The sequence below is a fragment of the Zalophus californianus genome, chromosome 13 (genome assembly GCF_009762305.2).
Source record: "Zalophus californianus isolate mZalCal1 chromosome 13, mZalCal1.pri.v2, whole genome shotgun sequence".
Taxonomy (NCBI): Eukaryota; Metazoa; Chordata; class Mammalia; order Carnivora; family Otariidae; genus Zalophus; species Zalophus californianus.
Window position 1 is genome coordinate 8,417,932 of NC_045607.1, and position 22,335 is coordinate 8,440,266.

General features: G+C 51.9%; 2 protein-coding genes across 8 annotated transcripts in view; one reads left to right on the forward strand and one right to left on the reverse strand.

Moving 5' to 3' along the window:
• RALGPS1 (Ral GEF with PH domain and SH3 binding motif 1) overlaps window positions 1–22,335 on the reverse strand; it is a 227,364-nt gene that overhangs the window by 101,497 nt on the left and 103,532 nt on the right. The window lies entirely within an intron of this gene.
• Window positions 1–22,335, forward strand: part of ANGPTL2 (angiopoietin like 2) — a 35,144-nt gene that overhangs the window by 894 nt on the left and 11,915 nt on the right. Inside the window, exon 2 of the mRNA XM_027614321.1 lies at window positions 12,918–13,783. Within this exon, the coding sequence (XP_027470122.1) occupies window positions 12,967–13,783 (817 nt within the window). The 5' untranslated portion in view covers window positions 12,918–12,966. The remainder of the gene's footprint in view (window positions 1–12,917; window positions 13,784–22,335) is intronic.

The window sequence follows — 22,335 nt, forward strand, 5'->3', positions numbered from 1 at the left end:
GAGACTATGCCAAGGCAAAAGCAAAAGCAAACACTGTCCTGCCAGAGCCGGGAGCCCCTGTTCAGAAAGTTCCCTGGAGCAAAAAGCAGCTGCTGCTCACCCCTCAGCTGGGGAGGAGAGGACCCAAGGGGTCCAGAGCTGGAAGGGACACACCAGCTAGAGACTTCCGTCACTGTGGCTCGGGACAAAGTGCTGCCCTGGCTTTCCCTGCATGTCCACAGATGCCTGATCCCGCCCAGGTCTCCAGCAGGCTGTATGTGGCAGGGGAAGAGGGGAGGACCAGGCTTCCCTGGCACCCCGGCAGGGGGTACAGCGTGGGCTCCACATTCTGAGTCCCTTGAAAGCACTCAGCATTAGATAACATTTCCAAACAGAAATTCTTCCTTGATCCCTCCCTTCTCCTTCTGTGATATGTGTGTCACGGGTCAGCTATTGCTTCTGCTGTGGGATTACGAGAACTCCCAGAGGCCAGTTCAGTTCCTTAGAAAAGGATCTCTTTTCACCAGGGCTCTGAGGAAAGCCGAGAATGCCACTTCCAAAGCTGGCCAAATGCTCCCCACATGTATTTTCCCACATTGAGGCAGAGTAAGGTAGTGTTTGTTCATGAGCTAGGTTCAAATCCTAGCTCTTCTACTCAGGAGCCACGGGACTCAGGCAGAGCACGCAGCCTCTCGAAACCTGTTTCCTTTTCTTCAAAATGGGATAATGCTACCGCCCATCTCTTAGTAACAGCTAACACTTACACGGCACTGATCCTGAGCCAGGCACTTACCAGCTCCAGGGACCCTCACAGCCACCCTACAACACAGGTACTAGTGTTCATCCCCATTTTACGAGACGAAGCTGAGGTACGGAGGTTCAGGGATGTGCCCAAAGCCACAGGGTTGGTTAGTAAGCGCCAGCACCAGGACTTGAACCCAGCACTCTGAGCCACACTCCATTGCTTTCTAGGAGGAGCACATGGGATCATGCCCGAGAAGGCCTTCACACAGCGTCTGCTGTGTGGCAAACCCTCAGAAAACGTTAGTCACCGGGTATCAGGACCCATAACCATCAGAGTCGCAGAGACCCAGGAAGAGCAGGGGCCCACACTCTCTCTATCCTGGACAACCTGTGAGGGCTGCCAGAAAATCCCACCAGGCCGAGCCAGCGTGGCCACTGCTGCCGTCCACACAGAGGGGGTCTTCCAAGGAGCTGAGGGGGGGCTTTATGTCTGCAGTAAACTGCAGCATGTCCAGGTCCTTGAAGTTCACACTAGGGGAGGGTACATATACCTGATACCAACCTTACCACCCATATGGGCACTACTTGTCTGCCTGTCGGGCCCCTGTCAGGACCATGGTAGGTGAGGAAACTGAGCTACCTCTGTGCGCAGGAAGACCAGTGCCAGGCCTGTCCTAGGGTCACAGAGGGAGACACAAGGACTCCTCCCCCAAACTCCATCTCCATCACCACCTCTGACCACATGGAGGCCAAGGCTGGTGCGTCTTAGCTTAGGACAGTGGCTTCTCTCCTGTGGGCCCAGAGATTGCAGTGGATTTCCTGAACTCTGGACAGCATTTGGGAAAGCTGACATTAGATATGTGCATCTCTAGCATAGGCCTCTGGGGCCGCAGAAGCTTCAGGTTTCCCAGCTTCAGGCTGGAACCACAGTGGCTCACTGTGCTCTCTGGGCAGGCCTGTCTGAGCAGAGGCTCTGACGGACTTCACAGGCCTGGCTAACAAAAATTAGATCAATTGCTACTCAACAAAGGCACTTGTAGTAGAACAGATAAAATGTGTGAAACACATGGCCCAGGAGGGGACTGCACAGTATTGCTGTTAAGCTCATGGGCAGAGCAACTAAGCCATTTCTCCCTCTACCCCATCATCCCACAACGATTTATTAAGTACCAGCTAACTAAGGCACATGGATTATCTCATTTCATCCTCAACACAACCCTAGGAGGTAGGTTCTAGTTTTAGCATCCCATTTTTCAGATGAGATAACTAAGGCCCAAACTAATAACCCTGTCCAAGGTCACACAGCTGGTGATTATTGAACCCCGGTCAGCCTAGCTCCAAAGCCTATGCCTTTCTCCACCTCACTCCACTGCCCTGTTCAAGGCATCCTGACTTTTCTTTTGCTGACCCTGTCACTGGGTCCTCCGGCAGCCAAGTCTGTTCTGGTTGCTGTCCTACAGAATGCTTACACCATGCCATCTGAAAACCACATGCTTACCTGACTTCGATGCATCACTTGCTTATCATAGAAGCCTCTCTCTGAGACAGAACAGGCATTATCAACCCCCTCCTACAGATGAGCTTCAGCACAGCTACACAGCACCGTGGGACTCTGGCACCAGCTCAGTGGGGCGGAACCTCGGTCAAACCTTTGCCTATGTGTCTGAGATACCCTTCATGTGTTTCCTACATCCCTACTTGGAGACTCCACGGGCTGCAGAACCAGAGTGCAGGTCCCCACAGTCTGCACTGGGGCACACTCAAGCAATCCTGAGAAGACATCAGGGAGACAGCAACCGGTAGCTACCTTAGGACAAACAACAGCAGCCTGCCCAAGGCAGGCACATCCAGCTTTGGGCCTCTCTGAATCATAGCCCATTTCACCCGAAATGGTCTCAACTGACACCAGTTAGATGTGGAGGGGCTCTGCTGGTAGGGCCCAGGGGCCAGTGGAAGGAGGGCAGAAGGTGAATCCAACAATCACACAAATGTACAAGAGTGAGAGACCTGCAAAGGGGGGGGGGGGCACATGGCACCAAATGGGTGGTGCTGTCCCCATCTTACAGAGGAGGAAACTGAGGCTCAGAGGTTGCAGCACCTCCGCCAATGTCCCTCCACTAGTGGGCCAAAAAGCAAGGATTCAAACCCAGATCTGGACTCCTCCTACCCCAGCCCACTGCTGTCCTGGACAGACATACTGGGGAAATCTCAAGAATGAATCAATTCATTGAATAGCATTCTTTTCTGTGAATTTATATAAAATACCCCAAATAGAAGGGTTATTCAGCCACGGGCAACTGGGAGTTTGTGGTGATAGATAGGTCACATCAGAATCTCATGCCAAGGGTAGTTTCAATAACAAAACCGTATTCCCTCGTATTGACTGTAAACCATAGGACTGATTTAATAACAGCCTGGGGTGGGGGTGGCAGTTAAAATGTTACAATGTCCTGTTACATGTGTACATCAATTGTAAGACACATTCTGATCACAGAAAAGTTCCCATGTTGCAGGGGGGAGTCAGGCCTCTCACAATTGAGCTATTGTGTTAGGTCTATTCTCGGGCGAAACTAACCAGCCTGTCTTGGGGCCAGCAGCCCCAGAACCTCAGTCTCCTCCTGCTGCCTAGTCCTCCAGAAAGGCAGGCACAGGATCTCTAAGAAAAGCCCAGAGAGGGGGCGCCTGGGTGGTTCAGCTGGTTGGGCGTCTGACTCTTAGTTTCAGCTCGGGTGGTGATCTCAGGGTCATGGGATCGAGCCCCGAATCAGGCTCTGTGCCGGGTGTGGAAACTGCTTAGAATTCTCTCTCTCCCTTTGCCCTGCTCGCACTCTCTATCTAAAGGTGTGTGTTTTGGCGGGGGGGGGGGGGGGGGGGGGGGGTGGAGCCCAGAAGGAAGTCTGTCCCTATCTCTAAGAAGCACCCAAGGAACGGCTCAGTTCCAGCAATGACCAAAGTCTTGCCTGAGGTGGCCCCAGTCCAACCTCCATGAGGGAAAGGTGGTTGGTATCTCTTAGTCACTGCTGGACTTCCAATACTCAGGGCCAGGCAGAGAAGGGATGTGTGGAATGGATGGATGGATGAATGAATGAATGAAGCAAGCAAGCCTCAGACCGAGCAAACAAGCCTCTCAGTCCCATGGTGCCACACAATTTCCCTCTGTGTTGTCCAGCCAAGGCCCCTTTGGGGTGCCTCTACTCCCACCTTATCCCCCCCCCCAATCCTCACCCTAGCTGGATTGGTTGCCCCTCCAGCCCCCTGAGCCGCCCTGCCAAGATACTGATCACCATCCCACCTGCTCTCTGTCCCACCTACTACCGTGGGCCGCTTGAGAGTCGGGACCTACCCTGCTCCTGCTCTATCTCCAGCCCCAGCACAGTGGCCGGAAAAGGGGAAATGCTTGGGAAATACATTCAATGAATGAAATCCTTGAAGTCCTATGTAGGAATCTAAGTGAGGTCCTGGCTCTTGGGCATTCAGAGGGGAAACGACCCTGACCCCGTTTTTAAGGAGCTCACAGTCTGGGGGTGCACAACCAGATGAGCTGTGTCTGTGTGCTGTGATGGGTGCAAGCAGCAGCCACGGCTGCTCCTGGGGGCGGAGAAGGGAGGGGCCCTCACTGTGGACAGTGGCTTCACAGGGAAGTGGACTTGGGAGGTCAACTGAGAGAGGGAGACAGGCGTGTGCATCAGGCAAGACACGGTGGAAGGTGCTGAGGCAAAAAGAAGAGTGTGCACAGAGGCAGGGAGCCTGAGCGGGAGCACAGAGACTCTGTTTTAAAGCAGGACACCAACATGACCAGCTGGGAGCTTTAGACAGACGGGCCTGGAGCCGCCTGCACTGTGGAGTGCAGGGGGAGCGAGTGCCAAAGGCCGGGGGGCCAGTTAGGACTGTGTGGGTAAGAAACCTGGCTCTGAGGTAGACAAACTTGGTTCCAGGCCTGGCCTCACCACTTGGTAGCTCTGTGGCTCTGGGCAAATGACTTCATCCCTTACCTCTGTCTGCTCTTCTGTGAGATGAAAATAATCACAGGCTCGGCCTCACAGAGTTCCTGGGATCTGAGAGGTAGGCACAAAATGTGCTTGTCCCGGTGCTCAAGGCATGAGCCCATGCCAACAGGCCAAGGTGGCCTTAGGTGCCAACCACTTGGCCTGGCCTAGAAAAGCAGTTCCAGGCAAGGCCCAGAGTCGCCAGGAAGCCACCATGGGGCAGCACTGTCTGCCCAGGGCCCGGCTTCTCCCTCTCATCTGAGGCTCCCCTGGTTCCAAGGCTTCAGAGCACACCAGGCATCGCCGGAAGCGCAGCAGCCAACTCAGAAGCCGGGCTCTGACATGGCTTCTGCTGGCTTGCCCCGCCTCGGCTCTGCTGGCTGGGGCTCCTGGCACAGAGGGCTCAGGGCGCAGGCTTTGGGGGAATCTCAAAATGGTTCCCAAATAACACACCGTGAAAAAGTAACAGCAGCATCCTTGTCCCCCTGACAAAGGCAACCAGCTCCCCACTGCCTAACCACATCCCGTCTTGCCCTATGATCTCACAGTATGACCACAACCCGCCTCCTCCACGAACTCAGTCAGCCCTCCCCTGGAGCCGGCAGCTCCCCAGGGGCAGGAGCACGAGAGCCCGGGGCGTTAGGCAGATTCAGCCCCCCGCTGCTACTCTCCCAGGCAGATCAGTGGGATCCGACACTACCTGCCTGGCTGGTTCCCGCCTCTGTTCCCATCACCCATGACAGGGCAGGACCCAGCTGTCACAGTGCACGATGACTAGCTGGCGGTGGGAGGCTAGGGGATGGAGGGCTGGATGGATGAACAAATGGCTCATTTGAAGGTCTTATGAGAGCTGAGCTGGCAGGGTCTGGGAACTGGCTCCAGACTCCTTGGGTGCCCACACGGCCTTCTGGTTGGGAATGAATCACACGATGCTGGGCTGAGAGGGGGTGGCCGTTGGGATGTGGCTGTTCCCTCCCTGGCCTCCAGGCTAGCGGTGAAGCACCTAGGACAAGCAAGGCACAGTTCCTTCAGGTTTTCTAAGGACGCCACTGCTCATCCTAGATGCCCATTTTGGGGTCTTGCCACTTGGATAATCAAGAAGCTGTTTCGAACATCCAACAAAACTCCCCCTTGTACTGACCTGAAAGCCATTTCTACTGATTCAGTTAACAGTGACTACGCAGCAATCTGCATCCTGGCCATGAAGCACACAGACAGGCACCTTTTGTTTGTTCACGCTGGTTGGAGAGAGAATCTCGGTGGAAGTGAGGGCGTGGGCACTGCAGCTGACAGCGGGATCCCAGTCCTGATACTTATTCCGAGGGACCTCAGACAAGTGACCTGATCTCTCTGGGCCTGGGTTTATTCTCCCCCAAAATGCAGATAATAATACTTTTCTCCTAGGGGTAAAGGGACCATATAATTTGGTACCCAATCGGGACACTTTTGCAAGTAAGAGGGGGTGTTATTAACAATTACATAAGATAACGGGCCTCAGCTGGGGCCAACCTTATACCCAGGGCTGTTAAGTGCCGAGAAAGGGCACACCAGGCACGCGGTGCGTTTACCGCAAACAAACAAGGGCTGTTGTTATCTATGCTTTTGGTCATATGGTCAGCTGGGCCCTCTGGGGCCCTTTCTTCTGGAATTTTCCTTTATCTGGATCCCTCCCATATCCTGGATTACCAATTGGTTTGGGTACCATCCCACTGGTACACCATACATCTCAAACAGCTTTAGTAGGAAAAGCTGTCAACTTTGAAGTTTTGGTTTTTTCTTCTTGGTCCTGATGTTGCCTTAACAATCACGATTCGTTCTCAGGTCCATCAGACTCACTCACGCAGAGCTCAAGTTCCTAGCTTTCCCAAAGCCAGACACCAGGGGCCAGCCGGCCACACTCAGGGTCAGGTGGCGGTTCCAGATTCCTGCACTTCCCTGGCAGGGGCCCACTTCCCAGGCCTCCTGCAGGGCCTCTGGTTTGGGCTCATCCTTGGCCTTCTGTGATCACAGAATGATGGGGCAGGGCTGACAACAGAGGCAGGGACAGGTTCTGTGAGCCCTTCACATGGGACTGTAGCCTGGGTGGGTGACACCATGAGAGCTGGCTTGAATCCAGAGGTTTCCCTGGGGTCAGCAGTCCTGAGGATCCCAGGAGCTCTTCTGTTCTCCCCTTGCCTGTGGGGGGTCAGAGAGCAGTTTCTTTGGAGTGTCCTGTCACTCCAGCACTTTTCTCTCTATATCTTCAGCATGGTATATTTTGGGGTTCTTTCATTGGCTCCGCCACTTAGTAATTCGGTGACTGTGGGCAAAATGACTCATGGTCTTAGAATCTCAATAGTTCCCTCACCTGCAAATGGGGATAATTGTCAGCCCTGCTGTTAGTCTTAAAAGCATCTTTGTGGGAATTAGAAAATGGCTGTAATATAAATATCCCAAACTACAAAGACTGTTGAATGTGAGTTGTGCTCCCTAGAGTTGCACAGTGCACAACTTGGGCCACCTGCATGGCAGCCCTGAAATAATAGGGCTTCCCTCCTGAGGTTGTTGGGAGGATTAAGTAAGATCATGTATATAAAGCACTTGAGTCATAGTGACAACTGACTGTAGTTATCATCCTGAGTGTTTGAACTTTTCTCATTCCTAACCCCCGGGGCCACCAGCTTCTGCTGCAGGGCATGACACAACTCCATCTTATAAAAATGATTCTTCCCACAAAGTGGCCCCATGGCTGGGTTGCAGTGCCGTGGTGCCGAGTGGGACGTGGACACACGGTGTGTGGCCCCACTGCACCAGGCCAAGCAGGGACGCTCGGGGCTGCCCACCGGAGGCTGGGTGGGACCCAAGCCCAGGGGAGGCCGCCTCCCAGTGTGCAGGCGCCATCACGTGGCTTGGTCACACCAGCTCCACTTGTGGGGAGGGAAACCCGTATATAATGGAAACTCCTCACAATACAGTGTGGAAAAGCAATTTCAAGAATCGTTTTTATTTTCATTTCGAAGCCAAGGAAAACAGTTGGAGTTGCTTTTCTTTGTTGGTCAGAGGAAGAAACTGAGGAGCACCGCTTTGATTGCAATGGAGTTCTTCTCCAGGCCTAAGATGGCTGGAATGCTGGGGAGGGTTATTTCTCTTGGGGTGCAATTAGTTGCATAAATATCAAGAGAACAAAAGTAAACAAACTCATTACTGCCCATTACGAGCTGCCAAAGTAGCAGAAAACTGAAGAAGGGGGTTAGAACCTTTAAGGAAAATAAATGACTCCAAAGCCAAGGGCAGTGCAAAGAGTTCAGCCCTTGGTGTCAGGCTGACCTGAGCTCTCAGCTGGGTCAGCTCTAGTTCTTATCTGCTCCATGCTCCTGGGCAAGTCACTTAGCCTGTCTGGGATTCAGTGTCCCCAGTTACAAAGTAGAAGTGGGGAACAACCACCTGGCTAGAGCACCTATGACAGTGTGTGTCAGGCACCCCGCACAGGGCCCTGCTTCTTCCCTTCCTTCTGTAACCCACTCAGCCCCAAGTCACTCCCGCCAAGCCCAGACCCCAGGAAAACGCAACAGGAAGACCCAGAATCGCGAGCCTCACAACCGGTGGCACCACGGCAATGCCATCTCGAGCGAGATACCAGACACCCCCTGGAGCTGCAATTTTCTCACCCTCCAAACAGCACAACACAACTAACTAGCTCTCAATGTTGCGATGATTAAATGAGATAATGCGCATGCAGGGCTTTGTGAACCTGAAAACCTGTATGAGCGTTAATTATCAAGTTTGGTGTTCTTTTTAACTGAACAATCACGAGAAATGCTCTTTCAAAACAGCACGGCCCTGCGCTGCGTCTGCCCATCTCTTGCCCAGCACTGTGTAAGATCCAGGGACGGCCGGGCAGCTGGGATCCAGCCTGACCAGAGGGCAGCTTTAGGGCTGGGCGGTGAGGCCAGACAGAGCTCCTGCTCAGGGCCCAGCTCTGTGACCGGCACAAGTGCCTCCTCTGAGAAACGGGGGAGGAGCATTAATTGTGGTCTCTCCGCAGGGAGGCGTGGTCAGCGCTCCTAAGTCCCGCTTTGCTGTCCGCCATCGTGCCGCTGTCGTGTTATTGCCATCTCTAATTTGGGAAGCATTTCTCTGTCCCTTAAGTAGTGTGCAAGGTGGGTTGGATCGCACCGTTTCACACAAGAGGCTCAGCTTTCAGGATGGCAAGTCCAAGGGCACAGGCTTTGCTCGGGAAGCTCGAGAGCCCACTTGTGGGAGGGGACAGGACTCAGTGATAAACAGTGACACGTTGCCAGGTCTTGAGGCCTGGGAAGGTTTGGAAGCCAACCCTTTTCTGGAGCCAGGTTGCCTCCCTGGGCCGCTGGCGGTTTCTTGGCCAAGGCAGAGGAGCGCAGCATCACCCGCACCAGCACCCAGAGCACAGCAGGGTATTTGTCACCAGCAGGTGAGCGCCGGTGGGAAGACAAGGGCCTGCCCGCCCTGGCCTGCAGCGCTGCTCCTCCACATTGTTCCGGGCCAGGCGTGGCCACGGGCTGGTGCAGAAGCAGCCAGAGCACTGTGGAAACCAGGCAAACACTCACAAACTCAGCCCGGTTTCCAGTAAACGTCAGTGCAGCCCTACCTCGTAGCCCAACCCAGACCAAAGGCTGCCGAACACCTTTCTCTGCCTGGCCCCAAAGGCTGAGCTGGCCACGGAATCACGCTTAGGCTTCCTCACTGAAGCAGAAGCAGAAAACAGTTCTGATTGGCTCTGGGGAGCCCAGGGTCTGTTCTGTAACAGCCCCACCGGCTGGGGTACCCGAACCTAGGCTGCTCACCAAAGAAGCCCCAGAGGGGCCTGGGGAAGACATAACCTTCACCTTCTGTGTCAGGCTGATTTTAGCATAAATTAACATGAAGTCAGAAAGTGATCATGCTAATCCTTTTTTTTAGTATTAAAGACCAGATTATGTACATTTCTGGGTAGTCGGTAAGAGTTTGAAGGCTGGAATACATGAGATCAGATGAGAGAAGCTTTCCTGAGCCCTCCAATTATCCCTGGTTCTGCCACCTCCCAGCTCTGTGATTTTAGGCAATTCACTTGGCCTCTCTGGGTCTCAGTTACCTCATCTGTAAAATGGAAATGACAACAGAATCTTAACAGCATCTACCGTGTGAGAATCCATTAAAGTAGAAAATACTTGCAAATGTTTTGTGCAGTGGCAGGTACATAGTGGGTTCTCAGTAAATAGATTCTATGGATGTTATTGGTAAGTATAAGACATGGCCTCCAGGGCGCCTGGGTGGCTCAGTTCGTTAGGCGTCTGCCTTCAGCTCAGGTCATGATCCTGGGGTCCTGGCATAAAGCCCCGCGTCAGGCTCCCAGCTTGGCGGGGAGTCTGCTTCTCCCTCTGCCCCCTCCCTGCTCATGCTATCTCTCAAATAAAATCTTAAAAAAAAAAAAAGAATGAATGAATGAATGAATGAATGAAAGAAAAGGAAGGAAGGAAAGAAAGGGCCTCCTCCCTTATACCTGGCACCCCCTCAGGCAATCCCCTTCACGGACCCCCTGGCCCTGCCTCTCTGTAGTCCTCCCACCCATGGGGCAGCCACTGTAAGGTGTGCCTTTTCACTCAGGCCAGAAATACTGATGGAGTGCCTGCACATTCCAGGCCACGTGCTTGGCATTGCAAATGGAGCAGACAACCCCCCGCCCTCGTGGCAGCTCCATTCATGGGATGGGGTGGGGAAACATTCTACATCTGCTGACAATGTGGGGAGGTTACCATTTTAAATAATCAGGGTGGGCCTCACTGGGAAGGTGATATCTCAGCAAAGACCTTGAAGAGGTGAGGGAGTGAGCGATGAGGAGAGGGGTTAAGAGTGTAGACAGGGAACAAGTGTACAAAGGTCCTGAGTCCTAAGCGTGCTTGGCAAGCATAAGGACCACCCAGGAGCTGGGGTGGCTACAGTGGCATGAGCAGGGGGCTGAGGGGAGTCGGAGATGAGGCCAGGGAGGAAGGGGGGCCAGGTCCGGGAAAGCCAGAAACGCCTTCTAAGCTTTTTCTCGGAGATGAGGGGGCTCCCAGAGGATTCTGAGCAGAGGATCGGACTTTTTAAGAAGGCTCACTCTGGCTGCTGGGTTGAGGACAAAGGGCAGGAGCAGGTCCAGCAGCAGACAGTTAGGTCCAGGTGAGAGGCGAAGGTGGGTTGTACCAGGGTGCAGGGGAGGTGAGGAACAGCAGCGGGATTCTGAGAGTACGTCCAGGATATTGCTCTTACAATTTGGTGGTGAATTAGATGCGGGATATGAAAGAAAGAGAGGAGTCAAGGATGACTTCAAGGTTGTTGGCCTGAGCAACTGGAAGAGCAGAGTTGCTGTTTATTAACATAGGAGAACCTGGGGTGAACATGTTGGGACGGAGGTGTGGGACACCAGTTCACTTCTGGATGAGTTTGAGATGCCTAGTAGATAGTTGAGTGGAAATGTCAAAGGGGCAGCTGGATGTATGCGTCTGGAGTCAAATAAACGTGGGAGTTAGCAGCGCCTGAAAGCCACAAAGCCAAATGAGATCACTGAGGTAAACAAGAGGTCTGAGGACTGAGCTCTGGGTCCCCCAGGACAGGAACAGGAGGAAGAACCAGCAAAGGAGACAGAAAGGGCAGCCAGTGAAAAGGAAGGAAAGGGTGATCTTCAGGAAAGGAAGTCCAAGGAGGGACTGAATGACCACATCGCCCCGTGTGGAGAGGCAAGTACTGATGAGGACTAAGAACAGGTCATGTGGCCTGGCAAGTGAGGCCACTGGTGATCCTGTCCAAAGCACTGGAAGTGGAGAGGAGGGGCCAGGCCTGATGGGAGCGGGCTCAAGAGAGAACAGAAAGAGAGGGACTTTCTGGAAACTGAGTACAGACAACCCTTCGGAGGGTTTTGCTAAAAGCGGGACCAGAGAAACGAAACAGTAGCTGGAGGGGAGGATGTGAGATCAAGAGAAGACTGATTTTCTTTAGGTTGAGAGAAATAACAGCACGACTGTAGGAACAATGTGATCACACAGGAGAGATGGGGGAGAACTGCTGGAGCCATGTCCTTGAGTAGGCGAGAGGAGGGATCTGTGCATGTCCGTCCCCTCCTTCTTGGCCCGGCTAACTCCTGCTCATCCCTCAAGGGGTCAGTGTAAAGGTCACTTTCTCAGGGAAGCTTTCTCGAATCGTCCGATTATGTCAGTTCCCTGCTCTATCCTTTCGCAGCACGTTACTGCTGCTCCGTGGCTCTTAGGGGCTGGGCCATGGTGCGCGGGCCCTGTGAGGGCAGGGCTGGCTCTGGCCTGTTTGGGGCTGGACCTCCAGCAGCCAGCATGCTGCCTGGCATACCACAGATGTTTGATGGATATCTGGTGAAGGAACAAATGGTCCAAGAGCAGAACTGAAACAAATCCAGAGACACATGTCTGTTTTCCGCTTCCACCGGCTTTAATCACATTGCAGTGGCCAGGACCTTGCAGTTACTGGCTACTGCAAATATTTGGATTTAGAAGAACTGTTGTTTGTTCCTGTTTGGGCTCTTTAGCTTGTCTCTAACACACAGACCAAAGCCATGGGGCTGGACACTCCTCCCATTGACATTGTCTACTACCAACTGAACACATTCCATACCGTGTCCAGTGATTCAAGCGTTTAACAAACATTTGCTGAAAGCCTGCTTAGTGCAGCATCTTGGGGACACAGGATGGAATCAGCCACAGCGCCTGCCCGCATGGAGTGTGGAGTCCAGTAGCAGAGATCACACAGAACCCCTATGCACTACAACTGTGATGGGTGCTACACCGGGAAAGCCCAGGGGGTTATGAATGTGTAGAATGAGGAGACGGGGGTCAGGGGCGGGGGAGGCATGAGGTAGAAAAGGGAGACTGGGCGAGCCTCCCTCTCCCTCCCTGCCCCAGCTTCGAGCTGCCCTCGTGTGGTTCTCAGGCTTGGGCCAGGAGCTCGGCGAGGGAGCTGGGCTTTCGGGCTGGCTCTGGGAGTGGCAGGGCTGTGGCCTCCTGCCTTCAGATGCCCCGGTCCCCTCCCGTTTCCTCTCTACCTCTGCTGAGGCCTGCCTGTCTCCTTCTGCGGCATCCAGAAGGGCTGCCTCCTGAAGCTGCATTTTTGGAAAGATCTGCCTGGCGAGAAGGCTGAGCTCATTTATGGCACAGGCCGCTGGCAGTGACAACACCGTTCCTGACTCTCCCTTCTGTTTACTTTCAGGTTTTCCTAGGCTCCGTTCGCCAAGAGGAACCACCATTTTGCAAGGACCATGAGGCCGCTGTGCATGACATACTGGTGGCTGGGACTGCTGGCTGCCGTGGGAGCAGCTGCAGGCCAGAAGGAAGGCTTGGAGGGCGCCGAGGAGGGCTCGCCCAGCGAGTTCATTTACCTGAACAGGTACAAGCGGGCCGGCGAGTCTTCGGACAAGTGCACCTACACCTTCATTGTGCCCCAGCAGCGGGTCACGGGCGCCATCTGCGTCAACTCCAAGGAGCCCGAGGTGCTCCTGGAGAACCGGGTGCACAAGCAGGAGCTGGAGCTGCTCAACAGCGAGCTGCTCAAGCAGAAGCGGCAGATTGAGACGCTGCAGCAGCTGGTGGAGGTGGACGGCGGCATCGTGAGCGAGGTGAAGCTGCTGCGCAAGGAGAGCCGCAACATGAACTCGCGGGTCACGCAGCTCTACATGCAGCTCCTGCACGAGATCATCCGCAAGCGGGACAACGCGCTGGAGCTCTCCCAGCTGGAGAACCGGATCCTCAATCAGACGGCCGACATGCTGCAGCTGGCCAGCAAGTACAAGGACCTGGAGCACAAGTACCAGCACCTGGCCACGCTGGCCCACAACCAGTCCGAGATCATCGCGCAGCTCGAGGAGCACTGCCAGCGGGTGCCGGCGGCCAGGCCTGTGCCCCAGCCGCCCCCCGCCACCCCGCCCCGGGTCTACCAGCCGCCCCCCTACAGCCGCATCATCAATCAGATCTCTACCAACGAGATCCAGAGTGATCAGAACCTGAAGGTGCTGCCTCCCCCTCTGCCCACTATGCCCACCCTCACCAGCCTCCCGTCCTCCACAGACAAGCCATCGGGTAAGTCCTTCCGGGAGGGAGCTGGCTCCATCTGGGGCCTCAGAGCCAGGCGCCAGGCTTCCCTTGGCTAAGACCACAAGTGGGGGAAAAGCCACGGTGAGTTGAAGCCGGGCCAAGAGACTTGTGCAATCCCCCAGGGATCCCTTGGGCCCAGCCTCGGCAGCCGGTGGGGTGAGGGGGGGCCCACATTCCTTAGATGGATGCTCCAAGGTAGAACCAGGAAATGGGGAGTCTCAGAAGAGAACAAATGTTCTCTGGCTTCTGATGGGAACGAGCCCCAGGCCTGTAGTTTTCTGGGCTCTGTTGAGATGCTCTGTGTTGGCAAGCAGGATATCTCTCCTGCAAACTCCTGCTCTTGTACCATGCCTGGCACAGATCTGGCAATCGGTAAATGCTCACCAAAGAAACAAGAAGCCGAAGGAAAAGAAAGTGTTATCATGGCAAAAGTATGAAAAACACGTTGTAGTGGCTGGGGGATGGGAAGGAGTACTTTCTGAAGCCCACACATTTTCTAGTCTGCTGCTGTCTCGACTTTTCAGGGACAATTCCAAATACTCTTAAATACACGGTTCATCTTAAAATATGGTAATTCTCAGAATATCATTATGGAGCAGGAAAAGGGTTGCTGGTATGTTCCAAAGCTTGACCAGAGTACCAGCATTGGGCACTTTCATGGATACTGTATCACTAACCCCTGCAGCTCCTTGTGGAAGGTTAACTGAAAAGAAGAGTAACCTGCTCACAGGCTTAGGGTCCTCAGGCTGGATTTGAATTCAGGCCTTTACACTTTAAATCTAGGGCTGACTCCTCTGTGCTCTGGAACTCTCGGGGGAGCATGAGCCCAGCCCCCTGAAGCTCAGCCTCTCATTCATCCAGGGCCCTGTGAGCCTTCCAGATGGGTTGTCAGATGAGAACTGGATTGATCTTTGCAGAAACTAACCACATATCTGCTCCAAGTCAGTGATTTTGGTACCACTTCGTTGTATAAGCAGGGAGATATTTTTACTGAAAATATCCTGTTTTACACTTATTTCACAATTCTGAAAATAACCACCAGTACTGGGAAGAGCAGCTTCTTGCTAATTCCAGAAAGGGGGTGGCCCGTGCAAAAGACAAGGGCAACCCTGTTTGCAGGTCCAATGCAGGGAGCATCTGCCTACAGCACCTCACACCTCACAGGAAGGCCCTCTACTGGGTCTGCAGGTTGAGAACATATGCTTTGAACAGACTGACCTGGAGTCAAATTCTGATTCCCCTACTGATTAGCTCTGGGATATTAGGCAAGTCACCTTGCAGTGCCTGCGTTTCCTCTGTTTCAATCTGTCAGTTAGGGATAGATTAAAATAATGCCTACCCAAAGATGAGATGAAATACTGAAAAAAAAAAATGTGTCTGGAGTGGCACTGGGCCACTCAATACTTGGTAGCTCTCAGTTTCCTTCCGTTTTGGTTTCTTTATCTTAAAGCAAGGAGATTGAAATAAATAAACAGTCCCTTTTTAGTGCTGGCATTCTACAGCAGATGACTGGCTCATCTGTACATATGTCTGTTTTAAATCAGAAGCTCCAAAAGAGAGGGCAGAGTGTGCTAATATGTCTCAACAGAACGCCCAGAGGGTAAAATGTGCCCTTGGGCACCAAATGAAGACCCCACTGAATGTCATACTCCTAACATCTGGCAGACCTCAGTGGTTACCCAAAAGACCTCCTCTTGCTTAAACATCTCTGGTTTCTGCGTCAATGACTTCAGGACATCCCTGAGCTTGACCTGAGCTGAAAGGTATATAGTATAGGAAGAAAGACCTAGGTTGAGGCACCTGGGTGGCTCAGTTGGTTGAGCATTTGCCTTCGGCTCAGGTCATGATCCCAGGATCCTGGGATGGAGCCCCGCATTGGGCTCCTTGCTCAGCGGGGAGTCTGCTTCTCCCTCGCCCTCTGCCTGCCACTCCCCCTGCTTGTTTTCTCTCTCTGTCAAATAAATAAAATCTTGAAAAGAAAAGAAAGACCTAGGTTTGCATCCACCTCTTAGTAGCGGTTTGCTTGTGAGGAAGTTACTTAGCTCCCCTGAGCCACAATTTTCCCCTCCGTAAAATGGGGACAGGAATTAGAATACTGCAGGGCTGTTGTGGAAACTCAGTGCAGTCACAGGCATGAGATATTATGTCACGTGGGGCAGCCAACCACGGATACGCACCTACTCTGTGCCGGTCACGGAGCCAGGCTTGGGGGAGCCGGTGAAAACTCTTGGTTCTGACCTCTAGGAACTCAGTCTGGGGGAGGTGGCAGATGCATGAATGCACAAGGATCTATCCAGTGTCTACCAGTTCTATCCCCCAAAATCGGCACGCCAGATCTGATGAAGGATTTCTCTGAGGGGGAACATCCGTCAAGACCAAAATTTCCATAATGTAAGAATTGATGGGACCTACATAACAAAGTACCTGAAAGCAGGAATGCAGTGAAAATCATGGGCTATGTAGTCATTGTGGTAATACCATGGTGTGCTAAGTGCCCTGCAGAGCAGCAAATGAGGGGCTCCAGGGACACTAGGTGACACCTGTGACTGAGTCTGCCTGGACTAGAAGGGAGAAGTTGGACAGAGACTGGACTTCCATGTTGCATCTTGAATGATTTGTAAGAGTTTACAGTTGGGAAACAGGGTTACTAGTGGGTCCCTGATGGAGAGGAGTCTGTGCACAGTCCTGGGATCACGACCCTACTCCTCGCACTTCAAACGGTTTGGATCCCCTGCTTCTTCACATTTGTAGGCCAGCATGGGCTGTGTGCATTCCAAAGCCCTGCATGCACCCAACCCACTTTCTCTCCCACTTAAGGAAGCACCCCGACATGGGAGGCAGTAGCAGTGACCTTCTGTGGACATGACAAATGCACTATAATTTACCCTTTTTTTTTTTTAAGCAAAATTCTCCCAAATGTTGGTAGTGATTGTTGGTAACAGATTCTCTGTGACCCGCCTCTCCACTGAGCACCCCCTCGAGGTGTTACGAGCCAGACCTGGCCGTGGAAGCTGAATGGGCGGGGAGGTCCCGGTCCTTTCCTGGGCTTGGACTACAGGGGGAGGAAAAGGCAGATGGCCTCTCTCAGCCAACCGGCAGGGAGCTCTTATCAGGCCTGTTCTGAGAGCTTGCAGGCAGGTTCCGGGCCTGGAAGACAAAACCTTCTTCTGTGCTCTTACCCATAAGATCCTTTGTTCCCAAGGACATCACTCGGCCAGAAACACCTTTGTGTGCATGACTTGGCAGCTTCTAAATCTTACATCCCATAACCTCAGAGCCATCGCTCTTTTCCTCATCATCTGGGCTGCTCAGCCCACAGCACACCCTTTTCCAGGGGACTGAGGGAGCCATGGCCGCTTATCTGGAGCTGCACTCACCAGCTTGTTCCCAGCCAGACAGTAACAGTCTGGCCCCAGGCCAGGCCCGGGCCGCTGAGAGCCTGAGGGAGGGAGGCCCAGGCAGCTCCTGGCTTCCCTGGTGTCTGACTTGGGTTCTGGCCTGCCTCTCTCAGGTCTGGATGTTAGGATGCTGCTTTGACAAGGCCAAGGCCAAAGGGCCCGGCTATGGCCCTCTTCCCAGAGATCCAGCTGCTGCTGCCTGCCCTTCCTCTCTTCCTCTCCACTTTCTCACACATCCCCCGACCTCCTTCTCTATGTGTGTGCCCTAGACACACGCACGTGTCAATCAGGTCTGCTAAAGAGGAAGGCTGCAGGGGTCACGAAAAGGCACAGGAATGGACAGGATGGAGCCTCAGCGCTGGCCTTCTCCCAAAGTGGTCTGGGAGGCCGGGGACACTGTCCCTCAGCCCTGCACAGGCACAACTATGCACAGGCCAGCCCTCCTGCCCCCGAGAGTGATCAGAGGAGGAAAGGCAGTGTTAGGACCAGCTGCCACAGCAAGGCCCTGCCTGAAACAAATCCTTAAAAACCAAAAGGAGTAGGCATTTCTAGCTGTTTTCTCTCCTGAGAACATAATCAGCTTAGTTTGTTTCTCAGTGGATAAAGAAGGGACCATGAAATTAAAAGAGAGCTTGTTAGGGACCTTATCATCCCAGAGCCTGTCGGTAGCAGAGCCAAGATAGGTCCCTGGACTTGTAACTTCCAGGATGTCAAGGTTCAGAGAGGTTAAGTAACTCAGCGAAGACTACACAGCTAGTAAGTGGCTCAGCCAAGGCTCAAACCCAAGTCTATCTTAACCATTCCGGGATACTGCACATTTCCATGGAAAGGCTGGAGAGAAACTGGTGTCAAAGTCACTCTATAAATGCTTGACTTGGCCCCAGGTGCCAGCTGCCTGGGACGTGACCCTCCATCACTATTTCATGTACTAGGTTCCAAGCAGCTCCTTGTAGAAGAGCTCTGGGAACAGAGTTGGTGGATCTGTTATTAGAGTTCTAACAGTGTAAGACATTGTCACTGCAAACTCATCAATATCATGCCGCCCCCTTACTCAGGCCTGGGAGGAACCAACCATACCAACCATCTGCACTGGCTCCCCAGTCACACAAATGGACTGTTGGGGTGAATTATGTAGTAGACTATATCACAACCCTGAGATGCCCCCCCCCAAAAAATAATAATAGAGAGATAAAGCAGAACTGAGTTAGCATCATACTGCAGAATGTCTAAAACAACTGCGCTCTCCCACAGAAAACATAATATGCACCTGACTTCCAGTAAGTGGACCCAACTAAAGCTGCAGATAAATCTGATTTTTAATTTGTCTCGAATCTGAACAAATTCTCTGGGTGTGTTGGTATTCAGCATTTCAACGTCCAGCAAAATCTAAAGTCCTGATTTCTTTAAAGACACTAACTCCAAATACCTAAAAATCAACAGATGTGATCTGTTCTTGGGGCCACACAAAGTGGCAACCACATTATTTCACTGCTAACACAGAGACCTCCCATTCCTCCCAACAGATGCCCTATGGCCAGGGAGGCGCAGACACCTTGAACAAGAGTGTTCTCCTAGATGGCTTTTCCTGCCTGTATTTTACCTCCCCCTGTGAGGTAGGAAATATGTATGTTAGATTGTGGTTTTAAAATAGATAACGACTGTGGCTTCCGTTCCTTCTGGAGGTCAAGCAATCGTCGATCCAGGTGGAAAGCAGTTGGTCCCACGTGCAGACAAACTCTGGTGACTGGGCTTCTGAGCCTGAAGCTCTGGGGTGGGGGGGGTGGTTGGAGGAGCAACCTGGCGGGGTGTGAGGATGTGAATGAGGGTGGCTGTAGTCACCACGGGCTCTGCCTTTCAGTTCTCGGAAGCTGAAAGAAAACCCAACCCAGGTCTCTTGCTTCCAGAGACTGCTGTTTTCACTGTACTATGCTATCTTGTTCCTGAAATGTTATTGTGGAACAAAATAAGATTCTCAAATTCATTACAAACTATGTAATCCAGTGATATTTCAAAGAGCATTCTTTGTTAGCTTCTTCATAAACAAAGCCACTCAAGTTCAAGGTGGATCATCTTCCTTCTAGCTCTGCTTTCTCTTTTCTCCTCGGATACCACGGGGAATGGATCACAGAGAACCTTTTGAGTGTGATGGCAAGCTCTCCCTCTATTACTTGGGCATTTTCCAAGGAAGACATTCAGCTAAATGCTCAGGCTCTTTACAGTCCCAAGGGATAAACTATCAACTTGTTACTATTTAAAGTGGCGATCTGGCATCTGTGGCCTGGAAATCCCAACAGTTTGGCACTTGGCAAACTGAAAGTAATCCGGAAAATCCTGGAGCTCAGGTCTCTGCAGCCAGCTCCCTAGCCACACAGATGGATTGTTGTGGTGAATTTACGCAGTAGACCGAATCAGAACCCTGAGACGCTCCCCCAGAAAAAAACGGTTGATGAAGCAGAATGAAGTTAGCATTGGACGACCTGGTGTCTACAACAAAGGTAGTTTGGTTTGTTGAGTGCGATGGGTAGTGCGCTTGCTGTCGAAATAACGTCTCGACTTCAGCCACCCCTGTGAGGACTGGGCAAGAGCACAGTCAAAAGGAGCCTCTCGATCCTGGCTTTGTACCTCCAAATGAGCCCGTGCAGCTGCAGGACCTGGACTGGTCTAGGTAATCCTTTTTTCAAACGAGTAAGTGATTTTCCTTGAACAGATTTTTAATATAATAATTTAAGTTAGAGTTACTGTGTATACAGAGAAATTGTGCTAAGCAAAAGAAGACTGTAGTTTAAATGACAAATGTAATGTTTTTGAAAACAAAAAACACCCTCTAACTGTTGAAATGAATGTATCTTAGGTGGTCTGTCTAGAGTAACGTTTAAAAGAACAGAAAATCCAATCATCTGGCACTGTCCCAAGATACAACGTGCCAACTTTCTACAACAGACCGTCCAGACTCTCCCTGGTTTGGGTCTGGATCCTGATTATCCTCTGCTGTGGGGCCCCTGTTTCTAGATGAACTTAGCATTGATTCTCAAACTGGAAAGAACAGAATGAAGGTGACAAAGGGCACACAGCTCAAGGTGGTGAGGAGATGGAGATGGGGAAAGGCACGTGGGGCACGAAGTGACTCATTCTCGAGCAGAGACTGGCAAGACGGACACACGATCACGCTCCTGCCCAGAAGGATCCCAGAGACTGACAACAAGACAGAACCCCGAACAATCCTAGTATGGTGAAACAGACTCAGTACAGCAGGGACAAGCAGGCCCGGAAGGCAGATGGGAGCTCTAATCCCAGAGCCTCTCCTGTCCAGCCATGCGGTCTCTCTGGGACTTGGTTTGCTCACTGTTGCAGGGGCTCGTGAGGATGAAATGAAAGCGCATGTAAGGCATCTGGCAGGTAGAAGGCTCTAGATACATGGTAGTTATCATTCTTACTACAGTCCAGTAGGGAATAAATATATCCGACATGATGGGAACCCCGAGGAGAGTTAAGTAACTCTTCTGGGGTTGGGGAGGACTTCCTGGAGGAGGAGACGGGGAGGCTGAGGGCATGGCAGATAAGCTCTCAGAACCACTGCCAGCAATCATCCAGAAATCATGAAGACCAGGTTTGGTGCTGGGCAAATGCTCTCTTTTCAGAAAAAGAAAGGACAAGATACTAGAAATTACATACCAGTTGGCTTAAGCCCTAGTAAAATCATAGAAAAGATTATAAAGAGGGGTTTGTGAGCATTTGAAAAATTAAAAGGTGATCAATGAAGGCCAACATAGGTTCTCTAAGCACAAGCCCATAGGCTGATTCCCTTTCTTAGAAAGGGTTCATAGGTTTGCAGACCACAGGCACAGCACCTGTCCAGTACCTGTGGATTACAATCATGGGTCTGATAAACTCTTCCATGATGTGCTTGCAGAACCACACCATCAATCTCTGGCCTGAGAGAGGCTTGTTCATTCTCATCGCTACATCTAGGGAGCCTTCCTACGCTGCCCACCTCTATGTCCAGGGACCTCCCTCAGGCAGCCTCAGACGCCACTGACCACTAGAACCCAGGGGGCCCCAGGGCTTCACCCCCCGCCCCCAGTCCCGGGAGCCACAGTGAGCCAGCTCATCTCTGCATACAGTGAGCCGGCTCGTCTCTGCATACAGTGAGCTCACCAAAACCCAGGAGTGGGCACAATGCTTTTGAAAGCATTCTTTGGGAAGCAGTGCTGCAATATCTGTTTATCCTAAAGTCAAACCAGCAGAAACAGGACCCTTTAAGCTCCTCGAGGGCTCCGGGAGCTCTTACTTGGGAGGTCTCAGAGTGTCTCACACTCACTGAAATACACACATCTAATATAACTTCTACTGTAAAAAAATTTGAAAGGATTTTTAAAATTTTGCTTTTGAAATTATTTGGCCAAGAGTAACACAATTAATTTATGGCTGGCTCTGATTTCTCGGCAAACATCAGGCATGTTCAGGAATTCTTGGGAAGTGAGAAAAATCTAACCTACAAATTGTTTTCAAAAGTAATAACATTTTTATGAAGACTAAATTTAACAATTAATGAAGTTGACGAGATGTTCCACTTTGTAGAAATTTAATTACATACTTATAAATTTTGATTTTGCAGTTTTCTTTTCATATTTGAGAGCCTATAAATTTTTTTAGGCCTCAAACACTTTTATAAACCCCTGAAAAGCTTATTGGCCCCAGGCACTGTGCCCGTCATCTGCAGACTAAAACGGCCTCAACAGCGGGCATGAGCGTTTGGACCCTTTCCTGAGAAGGACCAGAAATGATAACCATGTCATCAGCTCTCAGGCCCTATAGGAACTTGAGATGCCTTTGGGAACACACCAGCTGTTCCTGTGTTTAGGTTATTGTTTTGTACTCTGGTTCACTGAAAAGTGGTAACTGACATAGAATAAATATGTTCACAACCAAAATATTATTTCTCCAAGCCTTCTGGATAAATGAGGCTCAAGCAGCGCACGTAATCCTCCCTCGCCAACCACCCTCCCCGGGTGTCTGCTCTCCTGCCCTCACATAGGACGCCCGGCGAGTCCTGATGCTGGCCAGGACAGGGCTCACACCTAAGCAATCCACGTGCCCTGGCTCTCAGATGGATTAATTTGGATAGGAAACTCCAGATCC